The sequence below is a fragment of the Malassezia globosa genome, assembly GCF_000181695.2.
Source record: "Malassezia globosa CBS 7966 chromosome Unknown mgl_sf_5.1, whole genome shotgun sequence".
Lineage (NCBI taxonomy): Eukaryota > Fungi > Basidiomycota > Malasseziomycetes > Malasseziales > Malasseziaceae > Malassezia > Malassezia globosa.
In genome coordinates this window covers 1-18,455 of record NW_001849868.1, presented here as the reverse complement: position 1 = coordinate 18,455, position 18,455 = coordinate 1, and the positions used below count along the sequence as shown (strand labels likewise).

Genomic DNA, 18,455 nt, shown 5'->3' with positions numbered 1-18,455 from the left:
CAGACCCGGGTTCGATTCCCGGCGCGGAAGCTTTTTCTCGTGACACGATCACGCCGACAAATTATTAATTTTATTACACCTTTTTTTTTTACGCAGAGGCGGTCTCCAGGCGTACGCTCACCCGGAACGTTCGCTCTTAGTCTGAATGAATTCTCCATATACAAATTCATCTATCTATTCATCGGAGTAGTGTTCGAACTATCATTTCATGTACAAAACATAAAGAATGTGAAGTATAAACAATTCAGATAAAACCATTCTGTCGTAACAAGTTGGATAGATGTTCATCGGCCTCGGTATCAAGAGCGTTCAAGTTTTGTCGAACAGGCGGCTTGGAATGAGTCGACGATAATCGAGGCTCGAGCAGGAGGCTTCGATCGTAGCGTTCATCATCATCCCAACCAGATTGCATTTGTTTCTCAAGAAAGTCAATCAACGCTGGAACGCGTGCGAGACTGTACGGAGTCGATTGAAAGCGTCGTATTTCGACAATAACGTCCGTAATTAGGAAACGTTTGCAAAAGTTGATTAAGCGTGTATCAGAGTACATTTGGTCTGGATTTCCGTCTTCGATAAAAGTGAGGTCTTTGGTATATAGGCCAAAAAAGGGAACACAAGGAGGACTTATACGACACAGCAACTCCCGATAATAGTGGTAGTTTCTCGACGCCTGTGTGATCTGGTTAAGCTCTGCCAGAATGCCCATGCTTTTATTATTGAGCAGCGACCATGACGCATTCAGCCGGAAAATCGACGCACAGTTCAGAGCTGAGAAAATTGCCCACATCGTCGAAAAGTTGTTTAGAAGCCGACACTCCTGAGCAATCGCAATGAAATGTGACATGAGGATAGCTCGTTGCTCAGCAGTCTCACCCATCAGTATAACATTCGACACCCAATCAGTAATCCGATTGTGGAAGGAGATCACATCGACAATACCCCCGGCATTTTGAGAAGCATCAGGGCCTGTCCATGCCTTGTTCATGCATTCCAACGGACGGATGCGGAAGAAAAGATCGCTTTCCATCGACGTGAGTTGTCGGGCGAGTTCGATCGGGTCGATCCCTAAGAGAGATGGATTCACCATGTCCTCAGGTAACAGCGGTTGAGGCATAGACTTTGGTCGCGAGAATCTTCTCGGAATCGTTTCCAGTCCTTGACGGCGTCGATCAATTAACCGGAGAAGCATGCCACGCATGCCCTTTACGGGTCGGTGTATAAGCGCGTGATTCGCAAAAGCTTCTATCAAATCCAACGCCTTTTCATCCTTCAAGCCATCACAATGATACTCGAGCCAAAGTCTCATCACATTCACTGTGCGCAACTGAACAGGGATCTTTTTCAACTCGTCCCATTGCTTAAGCCTGCCTTCGTCAAGGCCGACGGGCATGTGGAGGTGAAAACGGTCAATGAGAAGCTCCATGAGTCTTTCGCTCGTCGTGAAAGACGTATACGTCGTCAAAAACGCCATAGTGTACTTCGTGTCAAACGTATCATGGCGTGTAAGCTGCACCACGAGTGCCTCCAAAGTACCGCCCTTGACAGTACCCTGTGGACTAAAAACAATGTCTCCCGGAGGGATATCGCTGCCTAGGAACGTGTCGGAGACAGGGGAATCCGGTTCCACAATAGGCACGCGATGATCTGACGACATCGATGTGAGTCCAGCCAACTCAATTTTTCCTTCATTGATAGAGACAGGTGAAAAGCGCAAGAGAGAAGAAAAAATCTCCGACGTCGAAGCCCGGCGCATACCTGGCCGCTTGGCTGAGTCATTTCGAGGTGCTGGGCTCGAAAGTACAGGCGAGACAGAGCAATCAGTAGCATGAACGCCTTCAGATCCAAGATCTTCCATGGACAGGGGTGACTCGCTTCTCGAGGAAAGCAAGATGCGCTGGTTATCCAATACCTCGTGTTTGAGAAAGGTCATAGTATCGATGAATTGATGCGCAAGACCCTCGAAGCGGCTCTGTTCTTTCGTATATTCTGAGTGATTTTTGGACGAGTGCGTCGGATCTTGCAGATACTTAATGAGCATGTGAACACGGACAGCCAAAGTTGGAAACTTATTGGCTAGGTCTTTCGGCAATATGGCAAGCGAAGCCTCTGAAGCACCTATATCACACAAATAGGAAGACTCAGGATCGGTTTGGCTCGCTTGGATGATCGCCAGAAAGGTTTGACGCATAGACTGCCCAAGTTTGAGCATTCCAGCTTCAAGCTTTTGCACTATGGGATCCATGCTTGTGGACCCCCAAGGTTCTTGGAGTAGTTTTCGAGAGAGGCTCATCAACTCAGTTATTTCCTGGATAAATTCATCAACCAGCTGGATTGCTTGTGCATAGAGAGTGGGTTCTAACGTGCTCGATCTAGACGAATCTGTCGTGCCTGAAGATTGGGACAGCTGTGGACTTCGCGCCCTAGCGCATGATCCTGTGATACGTAGAGCTTCTTCATCTGAAATGGTGTCCACGTAAGTTGACGGAAACCATCCACGGGTACTCTCATTCAACAAACCATCCCACCAGCCAATGTCCAGCTGGCCCAGGACTTCGATAACAGCTCCAGCGCGAAACCGGAGAAGATTCGATTGATGGGAATGAAAGTCGTACTTGGCTCTTACGAAAAACGAGGGAGTATGCTCCTTTACGGATGCCTGCTTCATCACGAGTTGGGACGGCATCCGCGTGTGCGCATGGTTCATGGAAAGCCACGGAGGTAGCTGAGCTGACTTGTGTCAATTGTTTGGGAGACGTGAATATCTGCTGATAGAGCGGAGTACGGTGGGTTCTGATGACATAATACCACATTAATCACGTCATGAACAAAAATTCTCTCCTTTTAATTCAAGTTTTGTCGCCGGAGCTCATTGTGATAGGAACTGTGCACCGCCCTCGGTCTTATTTGAGTATGAATTTTGATGTGATGGTCCAATCCTGTGCCGAGCATTTCTCACGAAACGCGATTTGCGCAGTTGGTACACAAGATGTGGAGGCATGATTGGCAGGTCACGCAAACACAGTTTATGCCCCTGCAGACAAATTGAAAGAGATCTATGAGTTACTTAGTGAATTTGTTCTTCCACGCTTATTCGCTCAGCGTGCGCACAGGGAGTTAGCATGGGCGAGACATGCCGTAAATGCTGCATGTGTTCACATGCACGTCTAGAATCTCGGCTCATGAGGATCGAAGCTCGCGTCTTGACTCGCTCGCTCATGTTCCATTTATATTGGTCGCACTAACATTTGAAAGCGATACGCGACATGATTTTGCGGAAAGTGGTGTCAGCAGTACAGTGCTTTGCTTAGCATGCACTCGTACAAACTCAAACGCGCAGTGTTTCGGGCCTCAGGTCTGGGGAATAGGAGCCTGAGAATCTCGAGTCCACCACACTGTATTTGAGCCATACGATCATATCAATTGTTTGTGTTTACAAGAAAAAACGTTTACACTACATACGGGAGTTGGCGAGGACACATGCGGTAGCCTATGTTTCGAAGTGCTTCTCGGGTGCTAGTACAGTTGGGTCAGTAGGATGCATTTGCACATGGAGAGTGTCTAGGCTCTGGACCCAAGAGCGCAAGACAGTTTCGACTTCCACAGCGAGTGTGGATGGGTCAATGGAAACAGGTTTGTCGTTTGTCAGCGAAGTTAGAGGGGTATCATAGAAGACATGAATGGTGCCAACAATCGATTCGCCGTCCAAAGGCCAAAAGTGCGGGTCCGAAATGGAAACGACGCCGGGTAAGGCTTTGACTTTCTCGAGCGCACACTGGAGAGCGTTGGCATCGTCTTTCCCCAGTTCTAAGCACAGAATACGTCCAGCGTCAATGACTAGAGGGACGACGGATCCCAAGATCATTAAACCAATCAAAAGGGACGCGATAGGATCAAAGCCTGTCCAGTGGAAGTAGTGGATTAAAATCGTACTAATAATCACTCCGACAGAGCCCAGGGTATCAGCCATGACATGCAGGTACAGTCCTAGCATATTGTGTGAATGGCCGTTATCATGACCGTGATGATGATGATCATGACATCCATGGGAGTGCCCATGGTGGTGATGATGTCCCATGGCAAACATGCCAAATAAATTGACCACGAGACCCAACGTACTAACAATCAAGAGCTGCGTCATGTTGGTCATGATAGGCGGCTCAATAATGCGTTGCACGGCCTCAAAGAGAATAAACACGCTAATAAGCACGAGGAAAATGCCATTGGCAAAGCCTGACAGAATCTCGACGCGCTTGTAACCAAAGGGAAACTTGTCATCCGTCTTCCACGACGCCATCACACTTGCCACAAGGCCCATAAATATCGCCGCGCAGTCGAAAAACATGTGGATTGCATCGCTGATAAGGCCGAGACTATTAGTCCAGACGCCCCAGACTAACTGGACCACCATAAACGAAAGGTTCAAGCAGAGGAATAGAAAAATACGTCGAGAATCACGGTTCTTTAAAATGACGTTGATCATGTGGCGAAGCTGAATCATAAATCGATACGTTAGAACAACCAAATCAGTCAGAAGAGTCGTGTCTGAATCTGAACCCGCCATTGCGACCCGCTGCTCTTCGATAGTCGCACGGCGGTACCAGGAAGTCATGTACAAAGGCGAGCGGCGCAGGATCGCTCGCAATGCAAAGCCCACACAAGCGGCGCAGACGACTTGAATAAAGCTCACATTCACGTTGAAGACGGCAAACCCAATTGCCATCGCTGCAAACACAACCATTGGCCAGGCATGTGCTACATGCATGATCAGCGTCACATATGACTCAAGGGTCAAAGTCACTAGAACATCCAACATGAGCAATCCAATGCCCAGCACAAGATACGCAGCCAGGTGATTGATTTCCAATGCATCTTGGGCTGTGGGCTCTCGACCAGGTACGAGAGGCGCAGGCAGTAACTTGAACCCACAGATAGCGCCTAGCGTCGATAGAGGAAGCAGAATGGCTGCGGCAAATGATGTGGCTAGAACCATCGCTCGACGACGGCCACCAACGTGTCTTGCGGTGGTGGATACAAGATGTCCGAGTTCCATTGACAAAACGGCATGGACGAGTAATGCAGCGAACCCTTTGCACAGATCCCACACGGAGACTCGGTCTTGAAGGCTGGCTTTGAATGTGAGTGTACGTATCATGATGTTGTCGAGCGTGTCGGCGTACGGACGCCGTAAAGATACGGAAGAATGCGTGAGTGTTGCAACCGCAAAGGACATGCACATCGACAGGATGACTAGCATTCCGCCAGACTTGCTCCAACGACGGCCAAACTGGATGTCGCGCATCCACAGCTCACAAAATTGTGTGAAGATTAATGTAAATGTAGCACCGAGATACTTGAGCGACATGAGCCAGAATATCAGTTGCAGAAATACAACTGCGCCCAGAACTAGTAGATGACGCACGGCGTGACTCGTTAGCTCAATATCCCAACGCCATACACGCAAAGTGGTCAGTAAGAAAAATGCTGCCATCGACATAGAGACTGTAGCTACGGCCCATAGACTAGCAGGCTCGTGAACGAGATTGTCTTGAGCCACCATATGGCCAGCGTCTGAAGAAAGAATGCCATCTTGCTGCAGCTGTAAAAAATCTGTATCAACTTGAGGCACAAGAAGCCACTGACGTGTGAGCCACGCTGCGGAAGCGACCATAGTCTTGGTCACAAGTAAAGCGAGTAGGTGATGGATCCGGATCTTATGCGACACATTCAGTGACGAACTGCGAAGCGCATCCAACTTGACCTTGCCACGCTGCCGTGGATCCGGCTGAGCAGGCATCATGGCCTGTGCAACTGCCATGACTCGTTCCAATGTGAGTCAAGACACGCACCCCTCCTTGTCACTGGCTGGTTGTCTCTTATTGCCTCTTGACACGTCGAGGCGCCATCCCTACCGTTCCACATTATGACCGCGAGGGTGCGCGACAATGAGTCACGTGCTCACCACAAATCACCGTGCATGATGTTCGTTACATACACACCTGCATTACATCAAGTAGGTGCTTCAAGTCATCGGCATCCGGTGTTACACTAGGTGCTCTCTGCGCGAGGCGTTGCCCGCCGAAGTTCTCGGGATTGTACACTTGTGATGGTGGCAGCAGCACGACTTTTTCAGCGAGGATGGTGGAATGTACCGCTTCGCACATGTAGGCTACAACAAGTTACAATTGCGTCTAGCGTGCGTACATCAGGTTTGCCAGTAACGAACGTGCGTTCGCTCCGCACTAGCGTTTCGCGCGGGAGTGGCAGTGACGCACCGACTATGCCGCCATCGTCCGCATCGACGTCGTCTGAAGAATCAGTGAAGCCACGATTGCAGCTAACGTTTACCTGTACTGTACCGGATTGTGGGACTCGGTCAACCCATGAATTCAGCAAGCATTCCTATACAAATGGTATAGTGCTCGTGCAGTGTCCGGGCTGCAAGAACCGGTACGTTGGAAGAGTGCAGATGCGAAACCGTGGCTAACAGCTTGACCAGACATCTGATTGCGGACAATCTTGAGTGGTTTACCGAAAACAAAGACAAACCAAGGACGGTAGAGGAGATCGTACGTGCGCATGGAGGACGCGTCCGCGTCGGAACCGTATATGGCGACAAAGAGAACGGTGAAACCGTCGAGATAGAATCGGACACACATCCTGATAACTCTACCATATCTACTTGAATACGTAGCAGAAGAAGTTGGCAAGGCGCTGGTAAACATCCACAGCAGCGTCGTAGTTCGCCTTGTCCTTCAAGTTCGCACGGGCCGACGCAAAGCCATGGAACATGTCGCCGTAGTAGTGGTACACACTCTTCTCGATCAGCTCAGGGTGTGAGCTCTTCAGAGTGTCCCAGTATTTATCGCATTCATCACGAGGTTCATCTTTAGATGGGAAGAATGCCACAGGAACGGAGAGTTCCTTGCTATCCTCAGGAGCAACAATCGGCGGGTGAATGATTGACACGCCCAAATACGGCGTACCAGCTTTGCCAGCGAGGCTGGCTACACTACCGCCCCAGCAGAAGCCGTAGAGGCCAAGCTTTTCAGCACCCTTCTCTTTTAAATCTGCAGCCACATTCTTAAGGTCTTTACTGCGTTCCGGCATGCTAGCAATAGAACTAAACCATTCGCTTAACTTTTTACCTTCTTCGTCATTGCGTGGTGGGAAGTGGTCGATGGGCCACGGATTTCCGCGCAATAGATCAGGCATAACAACTTTAACCTTCATCACCTCGGACAGCAAGTCTGCACACTGCTTTGTCGTATCCCAGAAACCAAACATGTCATACACACACACAAGCACTGTCTTAGAGTCAGCTGGGCCAATGACATAAGCATCCATATCGGCGCACTTCTCCATCCTGCCCTGAGGCTGGTAGTCCGTCTTGACAGGAGGAATCGAGCAGCAAGCCTTGTTTATCTGCGACATATTGCTAAGGTAGTTGGTGGTAGAGGGAAAGAAATAATATAATTCAACTCAACCTATTTGTACTTCTCCCACCCTGTGGCCTTGAAACGCCACCGCACGCGCGAGCGAACAGACCGCCCTCAAGCTAGATGCAAACGCAAATTTTACTCAGTCGGGCAAAGCACGGACCGATTTGCCACGTGTCACATCTCACTTCCGATGACAAATAAGGATCATAGTACAATACATTGACCTTCTATTGGCTTGATTCTGTGGATGCTAATGTGGATGAGCGTCGGACATCACAACCCACGCCAGGGGGACCTGTTTCCGTATGGGCTCACTGCACACATAGGTATTGTTTGCAAATTTAGCATCCACGAAACTCGACTCCTCACTGCTTTACGTGCTAAGCACGTAGTCAATTACTTCCTTATTGTCAAAAGATGTCAGAAAGTCCACGTAACTGCACCAAGCATTAGCAATTAATAGTCCTGCGACATTAAGGATCGTGGCAGATGTTGGTCTGTCTGCAGGTGCACCATCATCATCGTCATCAGCTCAAGTGTAGCGAAAGGATTTGCATGCATGTTGCACAGGCTTAATGGTCATGGGATGGCTCGAGTTGAGCCTCCCTCCAAACCCACGGAGATATATAAACAACTGAGATCATCATTGACAATGAATGGATGGCGAGTAAGACTGACAAACTCAGCCAAAGTGGGGTTGCATTAGTTGGCGCCGAATTGCTTCAGATGCGCCCCCACTAGCTGACGTCATATCCTATATCTCCAACCACCTCAGCTTTCTTCACACGCAGACCGTGCGTCTCACGTGGCACCTGACTCCTAGGGTCCCATATTTGATTGACCTGAGCGGCCGGGCCGTGGAGTCGCCTACACTCTCCACATCAATCCAATCTAGAATCGACTCATTTAACGACACGCTCTGTTCGTCGGTATACCTAAGTCGGTTTGGCGTATCTACGAGAACGAGCCTGACGCTGCCTGCAAGAAGGTATCTATAAAGCCTTTCCATCAATCCATCCCTTCATCCAACCAACTAGATGACTCGACTACCGCACCGGTTATTTGAACACGTTTATACTCTGCCAGTTCAGTCATGTGTGTCTAGTGCACAAGGATCAGCTGCGCCATCTGACAAGGTGCTGGAGAGAGGGATCGTGATCGGACCATGGACAGTACGCGTGCTCCGTGGAAGTATAGCGAATGCAGCAGATATGGATATGCTGTCCGATCTCCTAGACATACCCCCGCCCGAGATGCCGTTCATTCATAACGCACTTGTTTTACAACACGAGCCTAGTGGGTTTTCCTACATATTTGATGCCGTGCGAGCACTACATTGTGTGCACGGTGTGCGAGATGACGTGCAGCATATGGCCATGGATTGTGCATATGCAAGTCAACACACAGACACGAACGAAACATACCATCGCCCGCGTCGTCGGCTGTCACAAAGTGGCGTCCAAGTGTCGTACGCAAAGAAATGGGGAGAATCACGGTAAGTCCTAAAACTCGCTCTTTGCGGGAGAAAGAGAGAGAGAGAGAGAGAGAGAGAGAGAGAGAGAGAGAGAGAAAGCGTGTACGCGCGTATCAGTACAGACTTACTCACACGTCTAGGCAACATGCATTATCGTCGACGACAGCGTCGTCAACCCCGCAAGTATCCATGACGAAACCGTACGACTGGACGTATTCGACGACATGGCCTGGCCAACCGGGAAAAGCAGCACCTGTTGACATCTATGCACAGAATGCGGCAAAAACTGAGCGTACGATATGGGAACGTGCGTTTGTGCGAGGCATCGATCCAACGCGCGATCGAATTCCCATCGAACGATTAGGTCCAGCCAGTGGCGAGCCCATTTTGTTTTACGACGACATTGTTCTGTTTGAAGATGAGCTTGCTGACAACGGGACGAGTTTGCTGAATGTAAAAGTTGTGCGTACGAGCATCATTGCTTTCGTATCTCTTACACTCACTCACAGCGTGTGATGCCGAGTAGTTGGCTTGTATTGCAACGTTTCTTCTTACGCGTTGACGACGTGTTGTTTCGCATATTTGACACGCGTCTTTTCGTGTCATTTCATCCAAGTGACGGCGACGTCGACCCGCATACGTCCATTTCGAGTCCGCGTGTCATCCGCGAATGCCGCGGCGCGGAAGCTTCTTATGCTGAGATCCGGCAGCGCTTACCGATGAGTCGTTCACAAGACCTCTCCATGCTGACGAACATTGCCTGGGTCGCAGAGATGCTGGATAGAGTCATGATACAACGTACGCGCGCGCATTCGCGAGCCCCATCGCCAGCTCGCGTTCCGTATGCCCCTGGCATTGCAGGAGCGACGGTGTTGGACGAGACACCGGCTTCGTTAACTGAGCAGGACGAGCGCTGGGAAGGGGAAGGCTATTGTATTCATGTGGCTGTATTGCGCCCAAAGCAGGCATTGTAGCATTATACGAGGCGAGGCGTTTTGCGCGGCACAGACGATCCCTCGCTGTGGTCGTCATCGTTGAGCGAACTTGGGATTCGTTTGGGTTGAGGGCTAGGCGACATTTCAAGCAAGGCTTCTGGTACTTCGACACCCGTAATGTCGGCATACTCATCCAGCACAGCCTCAAATGTCTCATGGAGCTTCTCGACCCGTTGTTCATGAGGAAGCATGTCAAGGACTTCACGGTTCTGTTGATAGATTCGTGCCTTGACCTGTAAGCGAAATGCGCGAAACTGGTCGGGAGAAGCGCCAGGATCTAGGTGCAAGAGCCCCAGCATGTCCAGTAAACGAGCCCATTGACGAGGCGCAAGTTTATAGCGCAATCGAGCGTTAGATCGCCATGCACGATCCATTGGTGCGGCTATATGATGAACGACATCGTTTTGCTGATTCAGATACGTCAAGTCACAGGTGTCACGGAGCTTGTCGAATGCTTCTGAGGGGTCTTCGACCGTCAGCTCACATATGGCTGGATCAGACAATGCATGCGCGTACACTGTATCATACAGATGTGTACCATGGCGCTGTCCTTGGTATGGAGGGAGAATGAGAAACTGGCTCAAACGCCAGCGAGTCTTGTCGGGCCAACACCAGAAGCGGTACAGAGCCGTATAACCAACAAAATGCCAGGTGGCATGATGTTGATCACTTTGTTGCTGAGTCGAAGGTGCGTGTGCACGCTCGAAGATTGTAAAAAACTCCCAATTCTTTTCCTCCTCTTCCAGGTAAGAGGCACCCTCGATAAAAAACAAGGTAAAAATCTGTGCACGCTTGAGCCATGCACGAAAACCGGGCGTGTCCCAAGTAGAGTGGAAAATACAAAATGTACGATCTGATGCCTGTCCTTTGGCGCGCTGGGTATATGAGGTAATTTGGGTGCCTGGGGGTTGGAATGACGCGGCGTCGGCTTGTACCAGTTGAGGAAACGCGTCGGGCGACACGAGATCTGCTTCTGGAAGAAATTCGCGCAGCTGTTTATCAACATCGTCAACCTTGGCTGTTGTCATGGTGTTTTTAGCGCGGTACTCGATGTTCAAGCTGGGACGCAAACTTCCGGATGCAAAGGAGAGCTGGATGTGAAGGCGTTCGTAGCCATAAATCGTCTCCGCGTCGCCAAAGATGGGATAGGTGAATGCGGGGTGGAATACACGATCACATCGTGACGGTGCACCAGCCAGGTACAAGCACGTCGCTTCATTGGCATGACTAGTCCATTTGGATGACATGCTTGCGTCTTACGAATAGTGTTGTCTCGTTGCAAGGGAAGAGCGCGTAATTCAATCTAGCTGCTTTGTCACATTAGGCGCGCGCGCGAGTTGGAAAAATCGTGGGTCGCACGCGTGTGGGATGTGTGAGCGTTTCGGCCGAGAGAGTAGGAGGGTATGCCCACAAGCGTATGAGAGACCTGGGGTGAGGGAGAAGGAGGAAGGGAGGAAGTGCGACGGAACGTGATTCGAATTGGGATTGGATAGCCAGGCGGCAGGTCCGCAACGACGGAGGTTGGCTCCACCGCTTGACAATGACGCGTGCTAGTCGCTTTGGGGCCATAACTGTGTGCGCTTTTCTTGTGTACTTTCTGTTCCTCTTTGGCATTCTGCACTTGCCGTTTGTGTCGGACGAGGTGTCAGATGCAATCCTGCCGACGGTACGTTCGACGTCCGAGAAAGTGCATATGACGAAGGAAAGACCGCTGACGAGTGCAGCTGCCTTGGTGGGTGCTGGTAAGCACGGGATCATACCTGCTCTTCCAAGTTGGATGGGGTCTTTTCAACTTTCATGACACACCTAAGGCACATGAGGAGCTCTTGCTGGTAAGTTTTTTTTTTTTACTTACATGAGCGGGGTCGCTAACGAAGCAGGATATCAAGACGGCGAAAGACTTTCTCCGCGAGCGTGGCGTCACTGTAGATCCGTAGGGCTCGTGTGATGTAAGAGACGCTAGTTTGCCATGTGCTACTCTACTTTTGGCTATGATCGCGTTGTGAACCAGCAGGGCGAACACGCATATCACATCGCTCGAGGCCACCACATGTACGTAGGCCAGAGAGACTATGCCCAGTCGGTCTTGATAGGCTGTGAGGTGCCTCCACATACATGGGCCTACAGGGTCGCTGATGTGTCGGTGAATTTGCTCGTGTTCGTCTCTTTCGCCGCTACTTGAGATAGAATCGACCTGTCGACGTGCATTGGAGTCGGTCCAAGACGGTTCGTCTGTACCCACTGTTCTGATCCATACCCACCTATCTCTACACCATGCTCCAGCGGTTGTCGTTGGGGCTTCGCACGGCCGTGCGAATGCCAAGTCGGCGCATACCCGTTGTGGTGCCGGCTCGAGCATATTCCGAGGTTCCAGGTCATGCTCAGAGAAGGGCTGAGGCAGGCGTGTCGCCGGAGTCTTCGGGCGCAGCGACATCGAGTACGACAGATGAACCGGTGTCGGCGCCATCGACTCAGCCGTTGGACGGCGTACAGAAAGTGTCGCTCGACTCAGCCATGGAGTTTACCCCCATGCCCGAGATCTCTGCACAGGCAAAGGAGGTTGAGCAGCCAAGCACCCGCACGTGGCAGGCAGTGGATCGATCGATTCCTCATCGCATGCACGTCAAGGCTTCGCGGAACAATACGATCGTCACACTGACGATGCCTACGGGTGAACCATTAGCAACAGAGAGCGGTGGCACGGCAGGCTTCCGAAAAGCGCAGCGGTCTGGGTACGAGGCAGGCTACCGAGCAGCGGTGCGTATATTCCACCAGATTGTTGCACACAAGAGCCAATGGGACATCCGGCACATTGAAGTGCTGTGGAATGGGTTTGGCCAGGGTCGAGAAGCCGTGTTCCGTGCTCTGCAAGCATCGGAAGGCGAGCCAGTGCGCCACTTGATCAAGGCGATGACTGACAAGACGCCTATCAAAATTGGCGGTGTACGCCCGAAAAAGCGACGAAGTACGTATTGCCATGACCACCCTCTAGAGTTAACTATGTTTGTGTGCTTGCACTTACTTACACGCGCAGTGCTCTGAAAGATTCCATGCCATGCTATGCTAAGCTATGCTATAGATTTTTAACGCTTGACCCATGTGTAGGCTTTGCGTGCCTTGGCAAGACCAGGCTTCTTTCGTTCCACCATGCGTGGGTCGCGAATGAGAACACCGTCTAGCTTGGTTAGTCTGAAAGATCACATAGTGGGGAAAGAGGGGAAAAAAAACAACAACAAAAAAAACAAAAAGGAAGGAAGACGTACCTCTTGCCAAGAGTTGTTGGATATGCGACTGGACCTGCGTCGCATGCTCGCCTTCAGCCGAGCCAAGAGCCGCAACCAAGGCATTGGCAATACCATGTGCAAGCGCACCCGCTTGACCAGAAGCGCCGCCACCTCGCACAAGCGCAAAAACATTGTACACGCCCAAGACACCAGCGAGACGGAAAGGCCATGTCACGATCTCGCGATGCGCTGTGCGCAAGAAGTATTGACTAAGAGGCGCATTGTTAATGAGGATTTCTCCGGTGGGGATCTGACCATCGCTCGTGGGCTTTGCGCGGACAAGCCAGACACGAGCGCTGCTGACTTTCCGACGGCCACGAGCGTACGCACGACCGAGATCGTCAATCATTCCGTGCGTCGGCATGCCAGAGAGTGCATCACTGGCGCTGGAGGCATCGTGATGAGAATCAAGGGTGAGTTCATTTGTGAACGACTCGAGAATCTCGATGATTTGTTGTACTAGTTCCTGTTGGTGAGCGGACCCGCGGGCGGCGAAGGGCGAACTATTCTGAAAGTATTTGACAGCCAAGTCCTGGTACCGCAAGAGCAAGGATAGGCGCGAGGTGACGCTGCGGTATTGAGATGCGCGGAGTCGGAGGCCGAGACGACTTCCAAGACGCTCGCGCGAGATCCACGACGCCGACATGGTGCCGTGCGGAAGGGGAGGTGGGCGCGCATTCGGCGCAAGGACACAAGCCGTTTCAAGCTCGCGCTTCACTTCGCGTGTGAGCTGATCGAGCATCTGGAGCGTGTCCATGTACGAGGGTTTCGCTGAAAAGTACGTTGGAGAAGCAGGCTTGAGCCGATCAGGTGCAGGTGGCGATAGTGGTGGGCGGATGGCTGATGCACTGGCGTTGCGAGTCAAGTGCCAGAGGGGGGATCCCGTACGTCGCTGCAGAGCTGTGCGCAGCGAAGTTGTCAGCATCAATCGGGGCTGTGAAGCAGCCGCTTTCGCGACGGCGGCAGCCATGGATACGAATGGACGAGAGTTGGCCCAAGACCGGGGGAGGGTGGGTGATGCCAGAGCTTGGGCTTAGAGATAGAGAGGTCGCTGGCCGATGAAGTGACCACGCATGTGCGTGGCTTCTCGTCATGATGTCACGTGCGCTCAACGCTTCGCAGGCAGGGAATGAGCGGCAGACGAGCGGACGAGGGTGGAGGGTGGAGGGCATTCATTGCCTGAGACGCACAAATGAGTCGTCGTCTAGAGGGCAGAGAGAAGAGAGAGAGAGAGCAACGTCGACGATCCGCAGCAGGACGCTGACGTCTTCAACCATCAGCATCGCAGGAGGGAAGCCCGCGTTGTCCAGCCGGTTTATTGGTGTGCCATGCATACGTGTGCGTACGTGATTCATGTGCCGCATCCGCACTGCCACACATTTGGTGTGCAGGTGACGGCGATGCACGATACGCTCCTTGTATGGTGCGGCATGGCATCGTCTGCTATCGAGTTGGATAACACGACGGGCGATGGAGATGCAAGTGCGGATGACGCTACCACGACTATACGCGTGCAAGGTGCACTGGGTCGCGATTGGAGTGTGGCCATGCACGTACCACCTAGCACAACCATTGGTACCACTATGTATCACACACACAGTGACGTTTCTCGGCGCATGTCGGAACGGATAGGTACGTATAGAGGCACATGTTTGCATGCATGGATATGCGGACGGATGGACGGATGGACGGATGAACTCATTTCACACACATGTAGCTACGAAGATCGGCATCCGTCAGCTGTTTCTCTCGCTGGACTTGCCCGACGTGCTTGCACCTAGTGGAGCAGCCTCGATGGCGCCAGAGGATGCGCGAGCTCTTCAGGCACTTGAGCTGGGTTTGCGCCAGGTATGTGAGGCGGTCGCGCCGGCAACGGTGATGACAAGTACAGAATGTCAAGAGGTGTCGGTTTCGTAGGTGTTACATATGGCATGCTATATAGAGAGATACCCCTCTCCACGCCTTTCTCGAGCCAAGCTCCGTGCTACTGGAGGACGCCACACATGTTTCTAGCACACAATGTCATGATGAAGGGGTGACGAAGGGGATGTATGCTTCTGTGCGATGCAGACCCAATGTGCGCAGACAGATGGACGGACAGGTGGAGGGATGGATGGATGGATGGATGGATGGATGGATAGGGTGGCGGCTGGAAGCGCCATGTGGCACACAAAGGGTTGGGCACGCGGTCGGTCCTTGTAGGCTCGCAAACACGCCGAAATGCCACGCGGCGAGTTGAAGCTCACTGGGTGAATCGACCGATCGATCAATCGATCTATGCGCTCATACGTTCCACATACCAACATACGCACTCGCTCGTCGGCGCTCTGAATGGACTTGTACGTAGAAGAGACAATGTACGGAAACTAACGGCTGTGCTAGTCTTGATCAGCCTACGCACACGCTCATACTGAATGATCTCGCGGCGTGTCTTGCGCGTGAGGCAGCAGATGGGACGCTGAATGCCGATGATTTTGCGGCGTTCCAGAGCAGTGACGCGTCGTCCAGCACATTGTCGTTGGGATACTTTAGTGTGTCGGATGTACGGGCCGTGTTAGCGCAAGCGCGCTTCGCGAGTGCGATGGCAGACGCCGTCACAAAGAACCCGCGGTCGAACGACTTGGCCCATGTGTACTTGGAGCATGTGTCGCGGACGTTGTCGGCGACGGCTGAGCACATGCCGAACGCCGACTTTGACGAGAGCATGCAAGTGCAAGGCCAGTGGCCCATGGCGGACGAGCTTGCGTATACGGTGGTGGAAGGGCTGCTGAAAATTGCCCTTTGCATGCCGACGATGCGCTCCGACATGCTGACGGCGCTGAACACACTGGTGAATGGCCTATGCTCGCAGCTGATGTCGCATGGCACCGACGAACAGGTGCTGCGACTTGCGCTGCGATGTGTGCCGCAGATGCACGGTGTGGCGCGAGCGTTGCAGGACGTGGCGTTTGTGTGGGAAAGCAGCACTGTCACGTCCCTGTCACATGCACTGAGCCGGCTGGTCTCGGGAGCTGACATGGTGGCGCGTCTCGACAGGCTGCTCGTCGCGCTGCCAGAGCAGCAGGAGGCGGCACTGCAGTGCCAAGCCGTGGCAGCGCAGCGGAGCAGGGGGGAAACGTCGATGGACTTGGCGCTGACGGCGCGCACGGAGCTCGCAGATGTGCGGGATCAGCTGCTCGAGCAGTACATGGTGCTGGGGACGCCACTGAGCGGGCAGCTGATTGCCTGGTGCGGGATGAGCGCGATTGCGTCGATCCTGTCGCAAGCGGCGATCGGGACGGGCCAAGCGGCTGCGATCCCGAACGACACGCCCGCGTACGCATTCACATGGCAGCAAATGGTGAAAGGGACCCTGCCGAAGCCCCTGTATGTGCCGGCGATGGCGCGCACGACGTACACGATGGTCGCGAATGCCTGTGGCGCGATGGAGGTCGGCACGCCGTTGCACGCCGAGCTGTACATGAGTGAGCAGCTGTGCACGGCGCTGAAGCTGCAAGTGCTTGCAACAGCAACGAACACGGACGATGCTACGTTTGTGCTGGACACGCTGTGTGATGTGCTGAGTGAGCGAGCGCCGATGCAGGACATGGCGGTGCAGCGCACGGCGCTGGAGAGCGCTGCCGTGCTGGGCATGGCACGCCCGACGTTGTCGCTCAAGTTGCTGTACCACATCCGGCGCTGGGTGCAGGAGTCGCTGCCGTTCACGAAAGAGAGCGCAGCGCCCGGGATGCCGGCGAAGGTGGAGCCGCTGCCGGTCACGGCGCTGTCGCCGCTCACGAGTGTGACGGCACTGAGCATGGCGGCGTGCATCCGGGGCTCTGGCCAGGACGAGGCTGCTGCGTCGACAACGTACACGATGCTGAACTACGTGTCGCGCGAGGCGGAGCCGGCGTCGATCAATGCGACGCTCGCAGTGATTACGCGCCTCGCGCACCATCTACGGACGCCGTCGTTCACGGCGCTGGTGATTTCGCTGCTGCTGCAGCGCACCGAGGGGCACGGCCACTTGCCGATCAGCATCCTGTTCAGCCACCTGGTGCTGCTGGCGATCACGGCGCCGCGCTCGAGCTTTGTAAATGTGTGCACGTCGCTGGCCGATGCGATGCGCCGAGCGCTGGCCGCGGGCGACATGGCGCAGTTCCAGTCGATGCAGCAGGTGTGCCTGCAGCTGATGCGGCAGCTGACGCCACAGGCGGAGGCGCTCGGCAGGCAGGCAGATGCGGTCGCGAAGGAGCCGGTCGCCGAGGCCGGCGCGAAGACCGACGGGGCGCCGTGCCTGCGGAAGGAAACGGTGCTGCCCGAGATGCTTGCACTGGTGATTGAGGCTGGCATGCGCACCCACGGCGGGCGTGCGAATGCGTCCAAGGCCGTGCAGGAGCTCACGCACGTCCTTGCGGCGCTCGTAGCCCACGACGACATGCACGTGCACTGGAAGCCCAGCACGGAGCTGGTGTACCTGTTCCGCAGTGCGTGGATTGTCATGGCGCTGACGGCAGCCGCGCCGCAGTCGGCACTGACGGCGCCGATGCCCCATGGCGATGCGCTGAACATCATCGCGCTCAAGACGCCGACGCTGATCCCGACATCGGCGCGCAACTACCTCGACGACGACATCGACACGTACACGGTGATGAAGCACGACACATTGGGCGTGACGCCCGAGTCGCTGCGGCAGGCACTCTCGCCGATCATCGGCGCGCGTGTGCTGGATCCGCGTGCGCTGTCGCTCGCACGGCTGGCGTTTGTGTATGCGGTGCTGCAGGTGGAGTGGCGCCGCGCCGCGTGCGGCCGGCCGTCGATGGCGCTGTGCTACTTTGCGCACGCGGGCGTCGCGGCGTCGTCGGTGCTCGCGCCGCTCCGAGCCGTGGCGGAGCGGACGTTTTCGGCGTTCCTCGTGCACGTCGCGGAGCGCACCGAGTCGCACACCGCGGACGAGTGCCTGGCGAATGAGGCGCGCAACATCCTCGTGGCGACATGCCACCTGCGGACGGCGGTGCGGGAGGAGGCGCATGCGTACCTGGAGCGGCTCGTGCCGGCGTTCCCCTGGCTGTTTGCGCGCTCGGACGTCGTCGCGACGATGCTGGAGCTCACGTCGCTCGTGGGCCGCGGCTGCGACTGCGAGCTGACGAACGCGTTCCTGCCGCAGTACACGGACACGTCGACGCTCGCAGGCATCTCGATCGACCTGTCGGACCAGTATGCGGAGCGGCGCACGCTGCTCGACCAGGTGCTGGGCCGTGTGCGCGACATTCTGGCACGCGTG

The 18,455-nt window shown here is 53.8% G+C and overlaps 8 protein-coding genes across 8 annotated transcripts; 3 read left to right on the top strand and 5 right to left on the bottom strand.

Annotated features, from left to right (window-relative positions):
* Positions 1 to 244: 244 nt before the first annotated feature.
* Positions 245 to 2,242, bottom strand: MGL_2133 (uncharacterized protein; the record flags this gene model as incomplete). Its single annotated transcript, XM_001730627.1, has 1 exon — positions 245 to 2,242. One exon carries the CDS (start codon positions 2,240 to 2,242, stop codon positions 245 to 247), a length of 1,998 nt encoding a protein of 665 aa, XP_001730679.1.
* Positions 2,243 to 3,487: 1,245 nt separating this feature from the next.
* MGL_2132 (uncharacterized protein) lies at positions 3,488 to 5,815 on the bottom strand (the record flags this gene model as incomplete). Its single annotated transcript, XM_001730626.1, has 1 exon — positions 3,488 to 5,815. One exon carries the CDS (start codon positions 5,813 to 5,815, stop codon positions 3,488 to 3,490), a length of 2,328 nt encoding a protein of 775 aa, XP_001730678.1.
* Positions 5,816 to 6,675: 860 nt separating this feature from the next.
* Positions 6,676 to 7,431, bottom strand: MGL_2131 (uncharacterized protein; the record flags this gene model as incomplete). The annotated part of the gene is made up of 1 exon (XM_001730625.1): positions 6,676 to 7,431. The coding sequence occupies one exon, from the start codon at positions 7,429 to 7,431 to the stop codon at positions 6,676 to 6,678; it is 756 nt and encodes a 251-aa protein (XP_001730677.1).
* Positions 7,432 to 8,692: 1,261 nt separating this feature from the next.
* MGL_2130 (uncharacterized protein) lies at positions 8,693 to 9,439 on the top strand (the record flags this gene model as incomplete). Its single annotated transcript, XM_001730624.1, has 3 exons — positions 8,693 to 8,934; positions 9,054 to 9,220; positions 9,423 to 9,439. The coding sequence occupies 3 exons, from the start codon at positions 8,693 to 8,695 to the stop codon at positions 9,437 to 9,439; spliced, it is 426 nt and encodes a 141-aa protein (XP_001730676.1).
* A 450-nt stretch (positions 9,440 to 9,889) lies between these two features.
* On the bottom strand, positions 9,890 to 11,155 carry MGL_2129 (uncharacterized protein; the record flags this gene model as incomplete). Its single annotated transcript, XM_001730623.1, has 1 exon — positions 9,890 to 11,155. The coding sequence occupies one exon, from the start codon at positions 11,153 to 11,155 to the stop codon at positions 9,890 to 9,892; it is 1,266 nt and encodes a 421-aa protein (XP_001730675.1).
* Positions 11,156 to 12,182: 1,027 nt separating this feature from the next.
* On the top strand, positions 12,183 to 12,950 carry MGL_2128 (uncharacterized protein; the record flags this gene model as incomplete). Its single annotated transcript, XM_001730622.1, has 1 exon — positions 12,183 to 12,950. The coding sequence occupies one exon, from the start codon at positions 12,183 to 12,185 to the stop codon at positions 12,948 to 12,950; it is 768 nt and encodes a 255-aa protein (XP_001730674.1).
* Positions 12,951 to 13,092: 142 nt separating this feature from the next.
* MGL_2127 (uncharacterized protein) lies at positions 13,093 to 14,117 on the bottom strand (the record flags this gene model as incomplete). Its single annotated transcript, XM_001730621.1, has 2 exons — positions 13,093 to 13,097; positions 13,172 to 14,117. 2 exons carry the CDS (start codon positions 14,115 to 14,117, stop codon positions 13,093 to 13,095), a joined length of 951 nt encoding a protein of 316 aa, XP_001730673.1.
* A 1,656-nt stretch (positions 14,118 to 15,773) lies between these two features.
* MGL_2126 (uncharacterized protein) lies at positions 15,774 to 18,452 on the top strand (the record flags this gene model as incomplete). The annotated part of the gene is made up of 1 exon (XM_001730620.1): positions 15,774 to 18,452. A coding segment is annotated over one exon (2,679 nt), but the record flags the coding sequence as incomplete, so codon positions are not given.
* Between the last annotated feature and the right edge of the window lie 3 nt (positions 18,453 to 18,455).